This window comes from Parasteatoda tepidariorum, chromosome 4 (assembly GCF_043381705.1).
Source record: "Parasteatoda tepidariorum isolate YZ-2023 chromosome 4, CAS_Ptep_4.0, whole genome shotgun sequence".
Taxonomy (NCBI): domain Eukaryota; kingdom Metazoa; phylum Arthropoda; class Arachnida; order Araneae; family Theridiidae; genus Parasteatoda; species Parasteatoda tepidariorum.
In genome coordinates this window covers 95644835-95663306 of record NC_092207.1, presented here as the reverse complement: position 1 = coordinate 95663306, position 18472 = coordinate 95644835, and the positions used below count along the sequence as shown (strand labels likewise).

General features: G+C 28.4%; 1 protein-coding gene across 2 annotated transcripts in view; it reads left to right on the top strand.

The window, feature by feature from the left end:
* Window positions 1-14089, top strand: part of LOC107455042 (metabotropic Glutamate Receptor) — a 154105-nt gene extending 140016 nt beyond the window's left edge. For both annotated transcript variants that reach the window (XM_016072440.3, XM_016072442.3), the window contains exons 5-6: window positions 3380-3578; window positions 12902-14089. In XM_016072440.3, coding sequence (XP_015927926.1) covers window positions 3380-3578; window positions 12902-12996 — 294 coding nt within the window. In that variant the 3' untranslated portion in view covers window positions 12997-14089. The remainder of the gene's footprint in view (window positions 1-3379; window positions 3579-12901) is intronic.
* Window positions 14090-18472: the final 4383 nt, after the last annotated feature.

Below are 18472 nucleotides of genomic sequence, written 5' to 3'. Positions count from 1 at the left end.
AACGGGGTACTTTGTGCAGATGAAAGCAATATTGAAGACCACTAACACTTTCCAACTCGCCATAGTTTGTAAACGATTACATACGAAATCAAGGCACACCAAACTCTGAGTTTATAATGTGGTGTAAAGACTAGAGATCTCGATATTAAAAATTTTCATTTTCGGTGTTTAGAGCTTTCATACACACTTTAAATTATATATGAACGCTCGATCTAGTGTTAACTTGGAAAGAAGTGTTCCTTCAGACAGGCCCGGACTGGGATTTAAAATCGGTCCGGGCATTTTAGAGATATCGGCCCTCTACTTCAAATAAACACCGTGTGCGCGAAGCGTACGCAGCTCCTAATGTATAATTTTTAGGCATTTTTTACTTATAAATTCTCATGAACGTAAGTTAATTTATCGAAGTAAGAAAGTAGATAAAAATTGCTTATTATAGAATATATTTCAGTTTAAAATACATGGTTCTTATGAGGAAACATAGGTTGATAAAATCACAAAGGTGAAAGATGAGGAGTAAATAAAAATATTTATTATACTATACATACATGAATGATTTATGTAAAAAAAAAATTTAAAATATATTTAATGCTTCTTCAAAAGTCCTTAAATTAAAATTTAATTTAACTTTTGAAGAGGCTCACTATTTTCTGCCACTTTATCGATTATGTCGTAGCTATCTAATTTCATTAATCGATCTTTTTCTATTGCCATTGAGCATTCTATTACCCGAAGATGAAGTACTCCTCATTCGATTTTTAACTACTTTTTATGTGGAGAATGATCTTTCACAAGCCACTTGACTTTTTGATAATGTTAGTAAAAATTTTAATGCTAGACTAATTAAATTGTAAGAATTGGTCAATAAATTGAATCTCTGTAACATCTTGTAGCAACAAATAACACAATTTTTGCACGCACTGCGTGTCTCACATTTTAGACTTACTTCTTCTGTTTCCAAAGTAAAGTCGTTATTATCTTCATTTGAATGATCTTCTCTGATTATTTTATAATCTTCTAAGTCTGAATTTTTTGNAATTGTGTTCTGCGTTTGTATACAGATTCTCTAATTGCCTTCTCTAGTACTATATTAAACAGATGGCATGACAGAGAGTCATCCTGTTTCAGTATAGAAAGCATCTGATACTTCTGATTCCAACTTTACTAATAAAATTAATACAATATTTATTTTTTTACCTTCAGGAAAAATTAATAAAATTATAATTTTCTCTAATGATTTTCGAAAACCTACATAGAAATCAAAAAATCAACAGCATCAAACGCATTTTCTGTTTTTTAATTTACCTTATACTTTGACGGCTAAAATGTTTATAGAAAATCGTTACCCTTATCAGAAAGCATCTTTGAAGAAGAAAAAACAGTCTTCTAATATTTTAGAAACAATACTTATGCTCTTCATCACATGTTCTTGATATTTTTTCTGCTGCTTTGTATTTAAAAATTATTCTTTAATCTTTGAATTAGCTAGATTTAATCCATGAAAGTGCCCCTCAACCCTAAAAAAATTTTCCTAAATGTATCGAGTATCCGATATTTTACCTGACCTTATGAACAAGTTTTCTCTTGAATAAGCTTTTGGAAAAGGATTTATCAGTATATTTTCAAGAAATTATGGTATTGGAACGCGCCCCACGAGCTTCTCGTTTGTCTTTTTTTTCGACGGAATGCACTTTACCCAACAATATTGGAAAAGATACTTTCAGTTATTAATATTTTTTTTTAAATTTCTCAAGAAATACTTTGAGAATCATTTTTAAACTTTAGAGGGGTTAGTTCGTGCAATTTTTCATCCTTAGCAATAAAGCTTAAAGTTTTCAGAGATTTTCAGAGAGTTTTCAAAGAGACCAACAATAAACTACAAAAGAAAACAAGTATTTTTGAACACCCTATTCCAGAAAATCAAGTAGTAAGCTTGTTACTTGTATCGATTACTTTGGTTATTATATGCAATAACTGTATAAAATTTTGTAAACCTAACCTAAATATTTGTGGAGATATAAATATTTTCATAAAATACTAATTTTTTTGTCTTACGTTTTGTTGCTATAAAACGTTTAAAAAAAGTTTAATAAAATTAAACGAAATGTTTGAAGCAATTTAAAATTAAATACAAAATTTATTACAAAATTAATTTTTTTAAAATTTGAACAAAAATTATTTAAAAAAAGTGCAAGATAGGACTATTTAAAGTTGCTCTTATATACTGCGCATGCACTGAAAACATGTAAACAAAATTCATAATTTTGTAATGAATCGTATTCGTAAACTAATGAAAAAGAAAGCTCAAAATGTTAGTTGTATGGTAGTGCAGTTTGCAATACTGCAAAATGAAATTTGTTGAAAACCTCTGATCCTTTTGAGCTTTCTTTTAAAAAGTATAAAAACCACTTGGAAAATTGATTGAAACTTTTTACATTTTTAAGATATTCAAATCGAACTTTCTTCTTCATTTGCCAATGTTTACATTTTTTCCCAAGCATGCACAGTACAAAAATAAATATTTTAATAAGTCATATCTTGCGCAGTTTTTAGCAATTTTTTTCTTCCAATTTTAAATCAGTAATTCTGTAATTAATTTTAAATTGCTACAAACATTTTGTTTAATTTTATTGAATCTTTCTGAAATTATTGCAAAAAAAACGTGCAGGATACTAGAAATTCTTCACGTGTTAAAGAGAAATGTGGAAATATTGTAGTGTCAACGTCGGGACTTGAGCCCCTGTCCTTTATCGCACCTAGCTGGCGCGATAAAATTCGGGTTGTTTAGCCGTATTAGATGAAAGCAGATAATAAACGGTTTGTCTCAAAGTTAACAGTTTGAATGCCATTTTATGCATGATCATTTATCTGTTCTATTTCAATATGGTAAGATAACAATTAAATATATTGTTATTTAACCGAGAAATTTCTAACAGTGTATAAAATGAAACTATTAGAGAACACTATGAATTATTTCCCATTAATATGTACTGCAAAACCAAATCATATTGTATCAAATTACTGTGTTCAGTACCGACAATTTAAGTGCATCAGTAAAATCCATTTCTACCGTAAAATTCATGTTTACGGTAAAATGGATTTTACCGTAAGATTCAATTTTATCATAAAATCCATTTTTAAATGGATTTTACAGTAAGATTCAATTTTATCATAAAATCCATTTTTACCGAGAAATATATTTTACCGCATTTTTGTTCTACAACATGTTCCGGTTAAAGGGATTTTACTTTACAAAGTACCACATAACGAGTACTGATTTGTTTTTTAATTTTTACTGCAATTTGATCCAGAATTTTTTACAATATACTCAGTAATTATCTAGATAATTTCTAATTGATTATTTTTTCTTTCTGTACAGGTGCAAATAACCACTTTATGCGTATCAACGTCCCTTAGTGCGTACGTGGCACTTTTTTGTCTATTCTCTCCAAAAGTCTATATAATCATCTTCCACCCTGACAAGAATGTACGCAAACTCACCATGAATAGTGCCACTTACAAAAGGGCTCCCACTAGTAGCACCTGTGGCACTTCCGTCAACCAAGGAAACGGAAAAGGTAATACGAGCAAATATCAATTATAAAAATGGATTTTTAAATGCTGTATCCGTTTCTGATTTCATCTATTTCAATAACTAGTTTCATTTTCTCTATAAATGTGAAAAAGTAATAAAATTCATAAAGTGAAATTTCCTTGAACGATGTAATTAAATTAAGATGTATCAAAAATGATATTTTTAATGTTTCCATAAGTAAAAAAAAAAAGTTTTTTTAGGGCAAATTAAATAATAGTTATACCAAAATAATTTTCAAAAAACAACTATATTTCATGATAACATTACTATATTTTATTTTAACAAAGTTACATTAACGGAACACTAACGGAACGGTATTGCAATGTTAGGATAGCACAAGAGAAAGTATTCTTCTTCTTAGGCACTTTCACATAGGCATGGAGTTACCAGCCAAGGCCGCCTTAGTCAGTTTACCCCCTCTAAATCTATTCGATGCTATATTTCTCCTTTTGTTAACTCCAAGTCCTTTAACCACTTCTCGACCATCTAACCATCTTGCTCCAGGTCCTCCTCTTTTTCTTTTTCCCTCTGGTGTTAGGAGGGTTATTTTATTAACAGGATTTTCATCGCTATATCGAAATGCACGTCCTATTCACCTTATTTGAGAAACCTTGATCATTTTTACTATGCTATGTTCTTTGTATTTTGATTGTAATTCATGGCTGTAACAAATTCTCCAGGTTCCATTTTCTCTTCCTGCACCGAAAATTGTTCCTTGTATTTTTCTCTCCAAAGTCATCAGTTTTTCTTCATCTTTGCTTATTTTCATACCTTCGTGACCATATAAAACTATTGGTTTCTGTAGTGTTGTGTACAACTGTATTTTTTTTTCACAACTTAGGTATTTAGATTTAAAAAGGCTTCTCCATCCTGTTAGCCATGTCCGTTCGATTTTTAACTTCAATTATTATGTCAATATTATTATTTACTATTTGCCTAAATATTTTAACTGAGCTACTTGTTCAAACTCATGTTCATTAATTTTCAGCTGTTGTAGATTTGTGATTCTGTTCGTTATTGCCATGAATTTAACTTTTTCTTCGTTTACTGACAATCCTATGTTTTTTTTTTGCTGCTGCCTCCAGTTCACAGAAAGCCTCTACTATAGCTGCTCTAGCTCCTTCCCCGATATCGATATCATCCGCAAATGCTAGCAGTAATTTAATAGAAATTGTGTTCTGCGTTTGTATACAGATTCTCTAATTGCCTTCTCTAGTACTATATTAAACAGATGGCATGACAGAGAGTCATCCTGTTTCAGTATAGAAAGCATCTGATACTTCTGATTCCAACTTTACTCTATTAAGTGTCATTTTTGTGAGGTTAACCAATTTCTTAGGGATACCCAACTCTTACATTGCCTCATACAATTTCTCTCTATTGATACTATCGTAAGCTGTTCTAAAGTCAAGAAAGAGATGAACGGTATCTATGTTATATTCTCTGGTCTTCTGAAGTATTTGTCTAACGCTGCGTATTTGATCTGTCGCTGATCGGCCTTTCTGAATTCCACACTGGTATTTTCTAAGTACTCTGCTAATACAAGTAACAAATCGTTCTATCGGGATGTTTGTCAATATCTTGTATGATGTGTTAAAGAGAGTAATTCCTCTACAGTCTATACTCCTACAGTCCAGCCTGTCTCCTTTCTTGTATATTGGACAGATAAAACCCTCTTCCCGTTCAATGGACATTTTTTACATTGACCCTATGTGAACTATAATGGCAATTCTTTGATGAGTTTGGGCCCCTTTAGAAATAACAATAATTATTATTTTTTCAAGAAAAATTACTTTGAAAAAGTAATAATTTTTGCGATTCCGTAAAAAAAAAAGTAAAAAGTAAAATATTTTAGTCAAAACACTAATGTTTGTAATATATATTGTAGGATTGAAAAAACATAAAATAATAAATGTGTTTTCTTATTTTATTTTATATATTGGCTTACGGCATTTTTGTTTAAAAATGATTTCGTCCAAATGATCAACTAAGGATATTTTTTCAAAAATCCAATTTTGAGTCTTCTATTTTTGGCAATTTTTTCCCATCAATCTGCATTTATTCAATGACAAAAAACTACACGGATATTGTTTGCTTTAATGTCATTAAATGTTTGTGGTTTAATGGTCTAAACTAATAACATCGCTTAAATGCAAGAAAAAAATGTTCAATGTAGTTGTATGGTCTGATCTTGAAGGCCCTTTTGCATTGGTATATCTGGCCATCATACGATAGTATACATGCCTCTCTCTCTCACACAATAAAAGGAAAATGTCTGAAGATTTGTGGTAGGTTACATAATCTTCTTAAAATCATCTAATTTCTGTCCAAACAAATTAGCAATTATGTTTCTGTACAGCGTTCTCGATCAAAAAGCATTTTTTTTTTTTTTCAAATCACTCTCAAGTTGCACAGGTTCAATATTTTTGGCAATACCTTTACGTTTTTGTCTAATCGGATACTCAACATCACAAATATAATCATACAAGGTGAATTTTTTCAATTAGATTTCGAAAAGAGAGCACTGCTTTTGCACTAGGCCTTGCATGCTCTGTCTGCAATATACTCGTATTGAGAAAATAAGTGTGAATAAACCTAATGAAATCTGGCAGAATTTACCGTGTTTCTGGCCCCTCTATGGCATCAAAGTCCATCTAGCATGAGATCGATGGATAGCAGCTTGTGTTTAAGAATAAAGGCGGCCTGTGCGTAATACTGACCACAATACAATAATGATGCCGTTACTCTCGAACTTTTGGCGAATTGTTTACCTCGAACTTCATTCTACAGACGGTACCCATTCTTTTACTAAGGATCTTTTACGTAGTAATGGTTATTCTATGGGTAATGTTGCTTATTTTACAGCTTGATTCTATATTTGCAACATTGTGAAATTATGGGTAGTTCGTAATTTAAGGTTTTATTATTTTTTAATGGTTTTTTGTGTGGAATGTATTGTGCAAGCCATTGTCGATGTTTTCCCATAGATTTTGTTATCATTTAATGTTCTTAGGATCAATTTTTAAATATATAAAAGTATATTAATAATAATGCTTCAAAAATATCTTTTTTCCCTTTAACGAATCTACAGTTTTTTTTTCATCACAAGTTACGTGATTTCATTGTATTATAAATTAAACTAACATTAAAAAAACCTGCTTTTAGCACATGTTTAATGAAATAAATTATCTAAAAGAGAAACTTAATTGATTGGAAGATTTCAAACTTTGAAAACAGATAAGAGTTATCAAACTATAAACGGAAAAAACTATCAAAAGTTTTTTTTTCTTAAAAAAAATATTCTCCTTCTAGAATCAAAAGCGAGAGACGTCAAAAAATATGAAGGAAAAATCTTTTTATTTGATTTCATTAAGGTACAAGCACTTTTTTTTGCGGTTTCCCTTGCATATTTAAAAAGACTACATTGATAAAAACACAGCATAAATCCTCCTCATTTGTAATCGCGGTTTTTCCCACTTCCTACAGACCGTTGCTATCGATAATCAGTGCTTCATAAAAAAAATTATTCATTGGACTCATTATATGCATGATTAAAAAAGCGGCATATTTCGCATGATTATCGTGCTGGTGCCGAGAATATTTCCAGGAAGAGGAAAAAATAATCTGGATTCATCGAATAAGAGAAAAAAAATACTTTTTTTTCCAGATTTTTTCCCCTTCCAGTTTTGCCTCATTCAAAATGCCATGAAGCGAAGAAAAGGAAATGGCGGAAAAACGCCTAAAAGTTTATTTAGCAGGGTTTTAAACGAGATAAAAGCCCGTGTTTATTTTCTCTCAGATGTACCCATTAAATACTTCATGGTACACGCCTAACACTTTTAATGAGCAAATACAGATTTCAGTTTATTTTTCTCCTCTGTTACGCTTCCCTGGAGTTTGCCAGATTTTCTTTTTCTTTTTTACTTTACTTAATCTTTTTTTCTTGTTTTCAATTTTATCTCTTTTCTTTGAGACTATTACAACTTTAATGACAAAAGAGTTAGGATGAGGAAATGGATATCCTTTGTTTTCTACTTCTGCCTCCCATGACCACTGCAAACGAGAAAGTCGATTTAATTTTGTCTTAAAGGCAACCAAACTCTTGTCTTACCAGAATTTAAAGAATTGTATTCTCTCGATCATTATTTGAACCATCTTTAAGAACAAAGCGACATAATAAAAGTTTCCAATTTACGCTTACTTTTCCAGGACATTCAAAAGACACTGCCTTTAAGAGAGCAAATGAAACTCATTCTTTCGTCTTTCTAAGCAACGCCAATTTAATTTTTTTTTTCCTTTCGAGAAAAATGTCCTCCTTGCTGATTGCTTTTAAATCTCACATTACAATTGAGTTACATTTTATTGGTAATTCTAGATGATACCATCGACGAGAACATGCGACTTTTTTGTCTCTAATTTGCTCAATTTGATAACATTCCTCAGAAAACGAGCTTTTCGTACTTGTTTAAATGATTAAAGTTACATCATTTACAAAAAACGAAGTGTATTGTATGATATTACTTTCAAGTTTTTTTTATGCTATCTGCGTGAATACGAGCGAAATGCGTAATAACTTTAACATTTTCTTTTCTCCGAACCATTGCCATTTGCAATAAATATTACAGTCATTTCTATTATTTTTTCAGGGATTCGTCAGCATATAATTTAACAAATATGACTTCCTGACAAGAAAAGCTAATCATATTAATATTTTTTGTTCATCAATATAGTTTATTTTCCATCATACTACTTCACTTAATTCTCATTAAGGGAGAAGTACATAATACAAGCCTGCAAATTTTGCAACGATTGGGATTAACTTAACTTAATATTTTTTTAATCTTATTGTACACATTTAAACTTCCTTTTATCATGTTACAAAAACAAATATTCAAACCAATTAGCGCTTACACAATACAATGTGCATAAATTATTTTTAAATTATCCATAACTTATTGTACTCATGAGTTGGGGAAAAAATCCAAATTTGATTCCGTTTTGATTCTTTATATACTACATTATATGTAGTTTTTCTTATACGTGGGATTCTTAAAAAAAAAATTTAACCCAGCAATCAACCCGATTTAAAAAAATCCCTGCAGGCAACGAAACACTGTACTTATTGCGAACATAGTGTCAAAATTTGAAGTTAATACTACTAGTTAGAGAAGTTGTACTAGTTAGAGATACAGAAAGTAAAAGAATATAGTTTCGAATAAATTGCGTTTAAAGTTTTGTGATTCATGTAAATAACTATAATGCATCAATACCGGGTCCATAAGATGTTTCTTCCTTTTCAGCAGTCTTAAGTGCTAGTCTTGCCCTTTTTTTTATCGATGTATCCACATGTGAGACCACACATGTTTTTAGAGTAACAGCCGAAATTCTGCGATCATCTTCATTTTGAGTATATTCTTCAGCAGCCGTGCCTACATTTATTTCAAATTGTACCAGCAATTTCAATTATTTATAGTCAAAGCTCCAATAATTCTTTTTCTTACATAATTTAGACAAACTATATAAGGATTGATGCAATAATCTTAAAAGTATAAACTATCAAAAAAGGCAACCTTTTTTTTTTTAAAGTTTTACTGCATTATTTGCTCTTAAATATACTTAATTAAAGTTATGTTTAGTCAATTATATAGATATTTAAATTCATCAAATTTTTTTTCATTTTCGTAAATAAATTCAGATAGTTCACTTTTGCGTGTGCCAAATAAAAGCATAATTATTGGTACCAAGTGCATTGGACAATTATAGTGATATATTTGCTCTTAAAAAATATAGTGATGTATTTGCAAGTGGAAAATATAGTTCTATTCAAACCTTTTTTTTCCTTCAAAGCCAATCTATTTTTTTTAAAAATGTCTCCACAATTATAGAAAAATTCTTTTTTTTTATTGAATAATGAAGTAATTTTGTTTTTCTACTTTTTATTCTTATATTTAATATACGTTTGGGAACTTTTTGCTCATTCTTAAGTATATTTTTAAAAATGCAATAAAATATTTTTGAGTTTATTTGTTGGATATATAATATTATGAATTGTTAAATATTTAAATCGCAGAGTTGAAATTTGAGTCGCGTTTCAAACATTCTGCAGCACAAAATTAGACCATGCTACATTTTACTTGTAGATATCAACTCCAATCTTCAATATCTGGCATTAAATTTCAGAAAATAACAGAAGATCTTTTAGAGTAATCCATTTCCACTTGGCATCGTTTATTTTTCATTTACTGAATTTTTTTTTTGTATTCTTTTCGTTTCAGTTTGAGATTTATTTTTTTAAGTTAAATGACAACTCCGATTTTTCCTTTAACATTTTTCATCACGATTTTTGTGTTAATTTGGTTTGATTCATGATTTTGTGTTAATATATATAACATCACGACTTACTTCTTAACGTCAAAACCAAGAATACTGGCTTTTAAAATACGGAATGTTTAGAAAGAGAAACCTTTTATAAATACGACTACCTTCTTGTTTTCAGGATTATGTTGTTTATCATACCGAATATGGTTAGAAAATCGGAAAAAATTGTTTATAATTATTTACTCTATAAATGTAGGAGAAATAACTGTGACTTCTTTATTTTAAGTTTTTATTTTTAAATGTATTTGCATTAAAAATCAAAGAAGTGATCACAATTTACATTTACTGATTGTAACATTCTTGAATCATTAATTGTTTAATAAAACTTCACTTTCTAAAAAGTTATTTTTTTTTAATTCAAAATAATTCTCTCGTCATTATTGAACTATTACTGCCATGAAATATTTAAATATTAAAATTAACATCGTTTAAAAAAACTTGTTTTGTGAACGATTTCTTCACTAAAATAAGCACGAAATTTTTCTTATTGTTTAATTCCTTTTTCTCCGTTTTTACATTTAAAAATAACATCCAGAGTAAACTCCCCGTCATAAGCTATTGCGCTGAAAGTATCCTTTACAAAAACTAGTCATTGTTGCCTAATATTTTATCTTTTCTATTCTATTATGCATGAAAAATACGAGCTATCTTTTGCTACTAAACAAGGCAGTTATTTTTACTATTTGGGCGGCGTCCAGCGTGATTTGGCCTGGAATCAACTTTGTTAGGAATGATTTGCTTTATCTTCATTCCCTGGTAAATGATATTGTTAATAATGAAAATATGACTAAGTCGGAACACCATTGGCTTCTAACTAAATATATATATTAAAAAATGGGTAGGCTGAAGAACAAGTTTTTGTTATTGATTTTCAGCGATAACTTTACTTATTCAACATCTATCCTAAAAAACAAAGAAATGTTACCGGAAGTCTTGCTGTCCTCCTCTGACGTCATAGCAAAGCTTGACTGTTGTCGGAGGAATTAATTAGACATAACTTTGAAAATTAATTAGACATAACTATGGAAAAAGATGTTAATACTGCTGGTATCTCAGCGAACATAAAAATAAGTCATACGATTTAGAAATAGGAAAGTTTTATAAAGTTCTTTGCATTTCTTTGTCATTGATGTCTCACTTGGAACTCCGTTTGGAACTCATCCTATTTAATAGATAATACATTTTAAATGTATTAAAGTGTTTACAGCATATTACACTGTGATCTGTTGGAGTCCAATCTTTCCTCATTAATGCATTACTCCATTGAATTTGGCGTGGTGGATCTTTAGGGAGTTTAAACATCTTAATTTCAAGAAATAAATTTATACTTCGACGCTTAGTGCACCCAAAAGCCATCACCTCAATGTATACATCAAAAAGCACCGAAAGTCTTTTAGCCATCAGAAACAAACAATTGTATTGAAAAAATAGATTGAAAAATTATGATGTAAAGTTTGAAAAAATATAAATAAATACAAACGAATCTTTTCCCGGAAATGGAAATAATTTCTGGAAATACACACACCCCCTACTATTAAGAACAAAAATCCACAAATACCTCCATTCTCACAATCGATAATTAACAATAGCATAGACAATTTTAAACGAATAAAGTTGTCAGAATATATTTTTTTTAAATGTTAACCACAATGTGTATAATTGAAAATAAATGTAAGAGGTGCTCCATATTCCCCGGTTAAAAAAAAATAATTTAATCATTTAAAACTGAACTTGAAGAAATTTGCCCTATAGATGTAGCTATTTAAACATAGAAAACGAAAAAAACTTTATTAGGATCTGATAAATCACTAACGAAAAAGTAAAGAATAAAAACTTCGCAACATAATTAGTTGATTGCCAGAGGAAACTGAGACAACTTCAGCGTACGCAAAGGCTAACAAGTCAGTGAGTACATTTTCCGAGAAATGCAATTTATCCTTTAAACATGCATCGAACATGTATTTATAAAAATCAAACGAAATAATTTTAAAAAATTATCAGGTCTAACTCAAACAATTTTTAAAATTTCAATATGCGATTCTATTATAATATGACTCCTTAAAATTTTCCAAAATACATAATAAACTCATAAAATTTTAATAACATTGTCACGCATTGTTTAAAAACATTTAAAAGATTATTAAAATACTCTTGTTTATTATTTTCTTAATCCGTTGACTTAAATTTATTCATTTGAGTGCATGTATTTTATGCAAATCGCAATTCCCATTGCTTAATTCGAAATACTGATTTGTTGTATATATCATAAAACAACTTCAAATCATTGATTCAAATGTAAATCGGTTCATTTTATTCCTTCCATTTTTATACTTTACTCAAATCACTCTTATAAATAACCCAAGAGAACTGATTGATTACATTCAACTTACTTTGATGATTGATTAATTCCGTGAATATATTCTTGATTCAAATCACTAATTCGACTTAAATGCATTGTATTGTTTTTATGACAATATATTTGATAACCCATTTAATTCGTGAAACAAAATACTGACTTGAATAGCACACTGCAAAAAATTTCGGATCAAAACACGGCAAAAAGTACCAGCACACAGGGTACCGTCACTTTTGGCCGTAAAATCCATTTTTTACCGGAACTTGTAACGAAGCAAAAAAATCTGATATACAGTTATTTTTACTGTAATAAATACCCTAAAATCACCGAATCACTGTAATCAAATAAATATTACTATAAAAATTACGATATAATATTTTATGATAAAAAGGAATTTTACGGATAATACACCTAAAGTGCCGGTACTTTTGATCCGAAATTTCTTACTGTGTAGGGATATTAATCTTTTGGTTACAGTTTTTTTAATAATACTACTTGCCTAAATCTGTTGTTTACCTAATTAAATAAATTTAAAATAATTAATAACTGTCATATTCTTTCGCTCATTTTAGGAACAACTGTGGAGCAAGTTAAATTAAGTGTGCACATGACGCCATCGAGAGAACAAACTACGGAAACTGATAAAGACAGTTTAGCCTCACTGTGATGATCATGCTTCATAAGTGCTGCACGTCTCCCTTTCCTTTACAGTTTTAATTTCCTTTTTCACTCAATGACTCAAGAACCCTTAACTCAGATCCCTCAATGACAGATCCCTGAACTAGTTAATTATCGCACTTATATTAACCAGAAGACAACATAATTACGAAGCAATCACTATTAAAATAAAAACAGCTTCAAACTAAGTAAATGATGAAAGCTGTTACAAACATGATGACACCAACCAAAAACAGACAAAACTTTTCACACTTTTTGCACAAAATGTGGGCAAACTGTGTCATTTCACTGGAACGTTTTTCAAATTGTAAGGATTGTAAATAAGGAAGTTGCGAAGAGGAACTGACTATTTTAAAGTATTTTTTTTCTCTGGTACTTTGAGAGCACAGCTTTTGAAAAAGGCAATACTAATCATATCATTAAAATTGTTTTACGACTGCCAATACACTATCATGGTCTACAAACTGATTTTGACAATGCGAACGATCAAAGTTAAATAGGAATCAACTGCAAGAGTTTGTAGAGAGTGTCGTCTCACACTTAATTCCATTAATTCTTGGGCTTCCCTATAATCAAGGACAGTCAACGCTGTATTTTGTGTTAATATTGTTATTGAAAACATGTAGATTAGTTTCCAAGTTCGATCAATACGAGTACCGTATACATAAACAAAGTTCTGTGTTCCGTATCAATAGGGGAAAGTTAGAGCCACTTGCTAGGATTATTCCACAAGATGGCGTCTGTTAGCTTTTTCCGACACTCAAGCCCAATTGTTCTAGGTGAATGTCTTTAGGCATATGTGTTATTGCCATCGTTAATTATAAAGTCTGAAAGTAGGATATAGCAAATCACTTGGTATGCTGCATGTATAGATTGGAGCAGGTGTGTTATTTATCGCGCAATGTAAATCAAAGTATTGATATGTGCACAAAAATGTGTTTTGCGAGGAAAAACATTTTGTAATCTACTTTCTCACGACACGAAACTGAATGATTTTAAAATGTTCGGTATGTCACGCATTAAATGCAAATCTATTATTTTGAAGTTATATACACAATTAAAACCTCAGTATGTTAGAAAAATTTAATTTTTATCGATTTTAAAAATTTCGGTACGTTTATTTAGATAGATTTAAAATTAAAAACAACTTGTAATTGAAATGAAGTGCATAGTTTTCTTAATTAATTACTAGAATAGTTTTAAAAAATTCGAAGCAGATTGCATATCCAAATATCGCTTTCAAAATTAATATTACTACTCAATGTAACCATTATATTTACTGAAAAATTAAACATTTTGTAAAAAACCTAAAATGTAAATTACATTTAAACGTATTTCATCGAGAGAAAAAATCAAAATTAAAAGCTACTAAGTTCAAAAACGTTCTATAATAGGACACATAAAATTCAAATCTGTAATATTGAAGTTATCTATAGTTATTTATTGTAATTATAAATAAGTAAATTAACTGTAAAGTTAACCTGTCGCAACAGTTATAACCACGTTGTGTTATAAAAATTTATAAAGTTTCGTTTTAAAAATCTCAGTAAGTTTATTTATTCAGCTTTAAAATTAAAAGTATTTTGTTATTGAAATTAACTGCAAAGTTTTACACATGACACATTAGTTTTAAAGAACATAAGAGCAGCTTACACACATCGTTTTTATAATTATTGAAACTACTGAATCTAACTATTTAATTTAATGAAGCATTAAATATTTTAAAACAAACCTTTAATTTGAATTACATTTAAACGTATTTTCACGAAAAACAAAATTAAACGCTATTTAAATTAAGAATATTCAATAATATGTTTATTTAGATATTTTTTTAAAATTAAAAATAATTTGTTATTAAAATTAAATTCATAATTTCCTTTATTAATTATCACATTATATTTGAAAAAATTCGGAGCAGAATACATAACCAAATATCTCCTTCTAACCATTTTAACCTATATTGTAACCATTAAACTTAATGAGGGATTAAATATTTTGTAACAAACTAATAATTTGAGTTACATTTAAACGAAAAAATGTTTGAACTTTAGAAACGATTAGTTTTTTAATGCAAAAAAAAAATATTCAACAACTTTTAGACTTTTTTTCTTAAACCCAACTTTATCTCATTTAAATCTAATTACGATCGGTTCAAACAAAATCTCCATTTAATAAATTATGCTTACAATAATTCATTTTAATAAGATCAAATTCTGAATTTTAGAATAATTACTTTTACTACTTTTTAATGAAGCTCTACATATATTTTATAACAAACGATTGAACGTACGAATTTAGAAATTTCTTTTATTCAAAGTACCTACTTAATTACTTTTGAAACAATTAATATTATACAGCTCGAAACATTTTTCTTCAATCCGATCTTTACTTATTTCAATCTAATTAAGATGAATTGAAACTAAAATTTAAGGTAATAATTTATATTTATTGTAGTAATCCCAGCAATTCATAAATTTCAATCTAATTTATCTGTTTGGTAGCATTAAATTTTAAAAACGAAGTTATAGTTCACTGATATTTTACACTGATATTGCAACAAATTTATAAATACCCTAAATTTAAATCAGAAACTTTATTCACTTGTTGATAAACTGCATTTATTTGAAATTTTCGAAAGAAAGGAATATTTACACAATTCTATAATTTTTTTCTCTTTTACATTTTTATATAATATTACAGCTTATATTTATTTAAATTTATTCAATATTCAACTTTATACAATCATCAATTTTACAAGATATAAGTTGTTGTTGCTTTCTTTTTTTTTTTCTTTTTTTTTTTACATAGCATTTAAATAATTTCCTATGAAACATTCATTGCATAAAGAAAACATTTCATGATTATGTTAGGCTTTTCGTGGTTACTATAATCTCTCATTTTAGATTAAAATATTAGCTAAATTAAAGGAGCGAAAATTAATAAATAAGTTAGAACGTTTTATGAATCAAACTTTTTCCGCTATAGATTATGTTTGATAGATTTAAAATATCTTTATTCTGAATTGGTTAAATTAAATTTTAATAACTTTTAAATTTTAATACATTTTGTGCGTAAACTACAATAATTTTTGTATTTAAGAAATGAAAATAAATTATTATTATGAACATTTCAATTTTTAAAATAAGAATTAGAGTTGGATTTTAATAAATCATATGTGCTTTAATACGTATTGAAATAATTCTTTTATGTTTGTGTATTCATATTTATCTCACATAAAATAATTAATTTTAAAAATTTTAGCCGAGTTTAACTCCTAAAAAATTTTTGAACTTTAAAATATAATTCACTTAAATGTTTAAAAATTTTTATAAAAACCCAGTATATAAGTATTAGAAGAGTTTGTTAAAGAATAATTCAACATTATGTAATTTTTAAACAAATTTTATTTAATATTCAATTCAAAATTTAATTTAAAGTTTTATTACTTCATTATAGATTAAGCAAAAGTCTATTTTATTGAAACAATATCGGAAATGAAACATTCATTTTATCCCATAATAATTATTAGTCACTAAAGTAAGAGATTAGCAAAATATCTTTAAATTTTAGACAACTTTCTTTAAAGATTAATTTTCACACAACATTTGACGAAACGATGCGTAGTTATATGAAGAAAAAAAATTGTCAAACGCTTGCATCAAATAAATTTTAATTATCAATTAAGAAATCATGAAAAAAAAATGAATCGTGTTTTGTTAAGTTGAAAATTATCCTTTTATTTTATAAAAGACAACATTTTTGCCCACGTTTTCTTACGGTTCAACTTTTCTTTGTGCACGTATGAATACAATTATTTATATCAAATAAGTTGAAAATTTAATCTTTGGAACAAGATTTACTGCCACTGGATACGCATGGAAGCTTTTCTTTTTGCTCTTATTCATTTTTAAATCATTTGAAGATTCTATTTTTGTGCATTCTAAGAATAAGGTTACTAGAATAAGGAAAGAATCTCTGGACGACGGCCATTTGTAAATAAATAGGGGCTCATTTACTAATGGTCCCAAACCAGAGTTCTTAGGCTTCTTTTTCATTTTATTTAGTCTTGATATTATAAAACAGATGGCGCCACATAGCACAGTGTCAATGTCACTGCAGAAAAGCCGTTCACTGATCTTCCAAGCTTTGTTAGAAAGTGAAAATAACCTACAATTGTGTGTTTTCAATTTGTTTGTAGATTTGCTCGGCCAAAATGTAAAACTAGAAAACATTAGTGCAATATTAGTTATAAATGTATATAGAACTGCATCAAGAATGTGTAAAATTGTTTGTACAGATTTTTTTTTTATTTTGCAAATTTAACTTGTTATGCACTTCAACTAATGAAATATAAAGCTGTATAGAATATTAGCTGACACAAAAATTATTTTGTCTGTTTATGTTTAAAGATGTATCATAAGTTGTTGCCAAAAATATAATATATCAAGAAAAGCATTTGTAAATGTTTGATTATTTTTTTTAGCTATGTTGAAAAATTTATTGTAGTTAATTTAATTGGCTGAATCTCGTTATATTAATAAACAATTATGAAGCATGGCTTATGCTAATTTTTCTTTAAACCAGTATAGAATATTAATTTACTGATCCTGAAATGACAAATCGTTGTTTCAAATAAATAAAAAAACAGCTTTAAAATAAAGCATAATTTATTATTCACGCATTTATATATCATAATTGATAAAAAAAAAATACTTATAAATAAACAAACATAAAATCTGATTTTATTGAAATGTATGTGCAGCAAATATTATAACGCTACCCTATTTTGAAATGTAATAACAATGCCCAAAACTTCCCAGTTAAATAGGGCATATAATCGACGACTACGTAGATCATTAATACTTTTTAAAGACTATTATTTCTAATAGAAAAAACTTTTCATCGTGTAAATATTTGACTAAAGCAACAAGAATTTCTAAGGAGTAAGATGTAATTTCCTAACAAATTTAAGAATATTTTTTTCCTAGATCAAGATATTTGCCCCGATCATCCGTACATCCCTACACTCCAATGATGACTCTCAATTCCAAAATTCTACAAAAAGAAAAAGTTGAAATCATTTCTATCGATTACATACTCTTTTAGGAAACCTTGACATTAGTTGCTCTCGTATTTAGCTATAGATCCACAATGCTATAAAAGTCCCCTCAATTTTATCTTCATTTTATTTTATTTATTTACTTATTTATTTATTTTTCAAAAAAATTTACTTATTTGCTAAATAATTTTTAATATGTATTTTTTATAAACTGATTTTAAGTGTTCCCAAAACAAGATTACGTGCGTATTCAGTTTTCCTTTTTTTGTAAACATAAATAAACGTAATAAACATTTACAATAAACATAAAGAAACCGTCATCAACTAATCTTAACTCTTTTCTCTGAAATCGAATAATTTTTTGGGTGACTCTTTCAGTTCATAACTCATCTTCTGAACGGATATA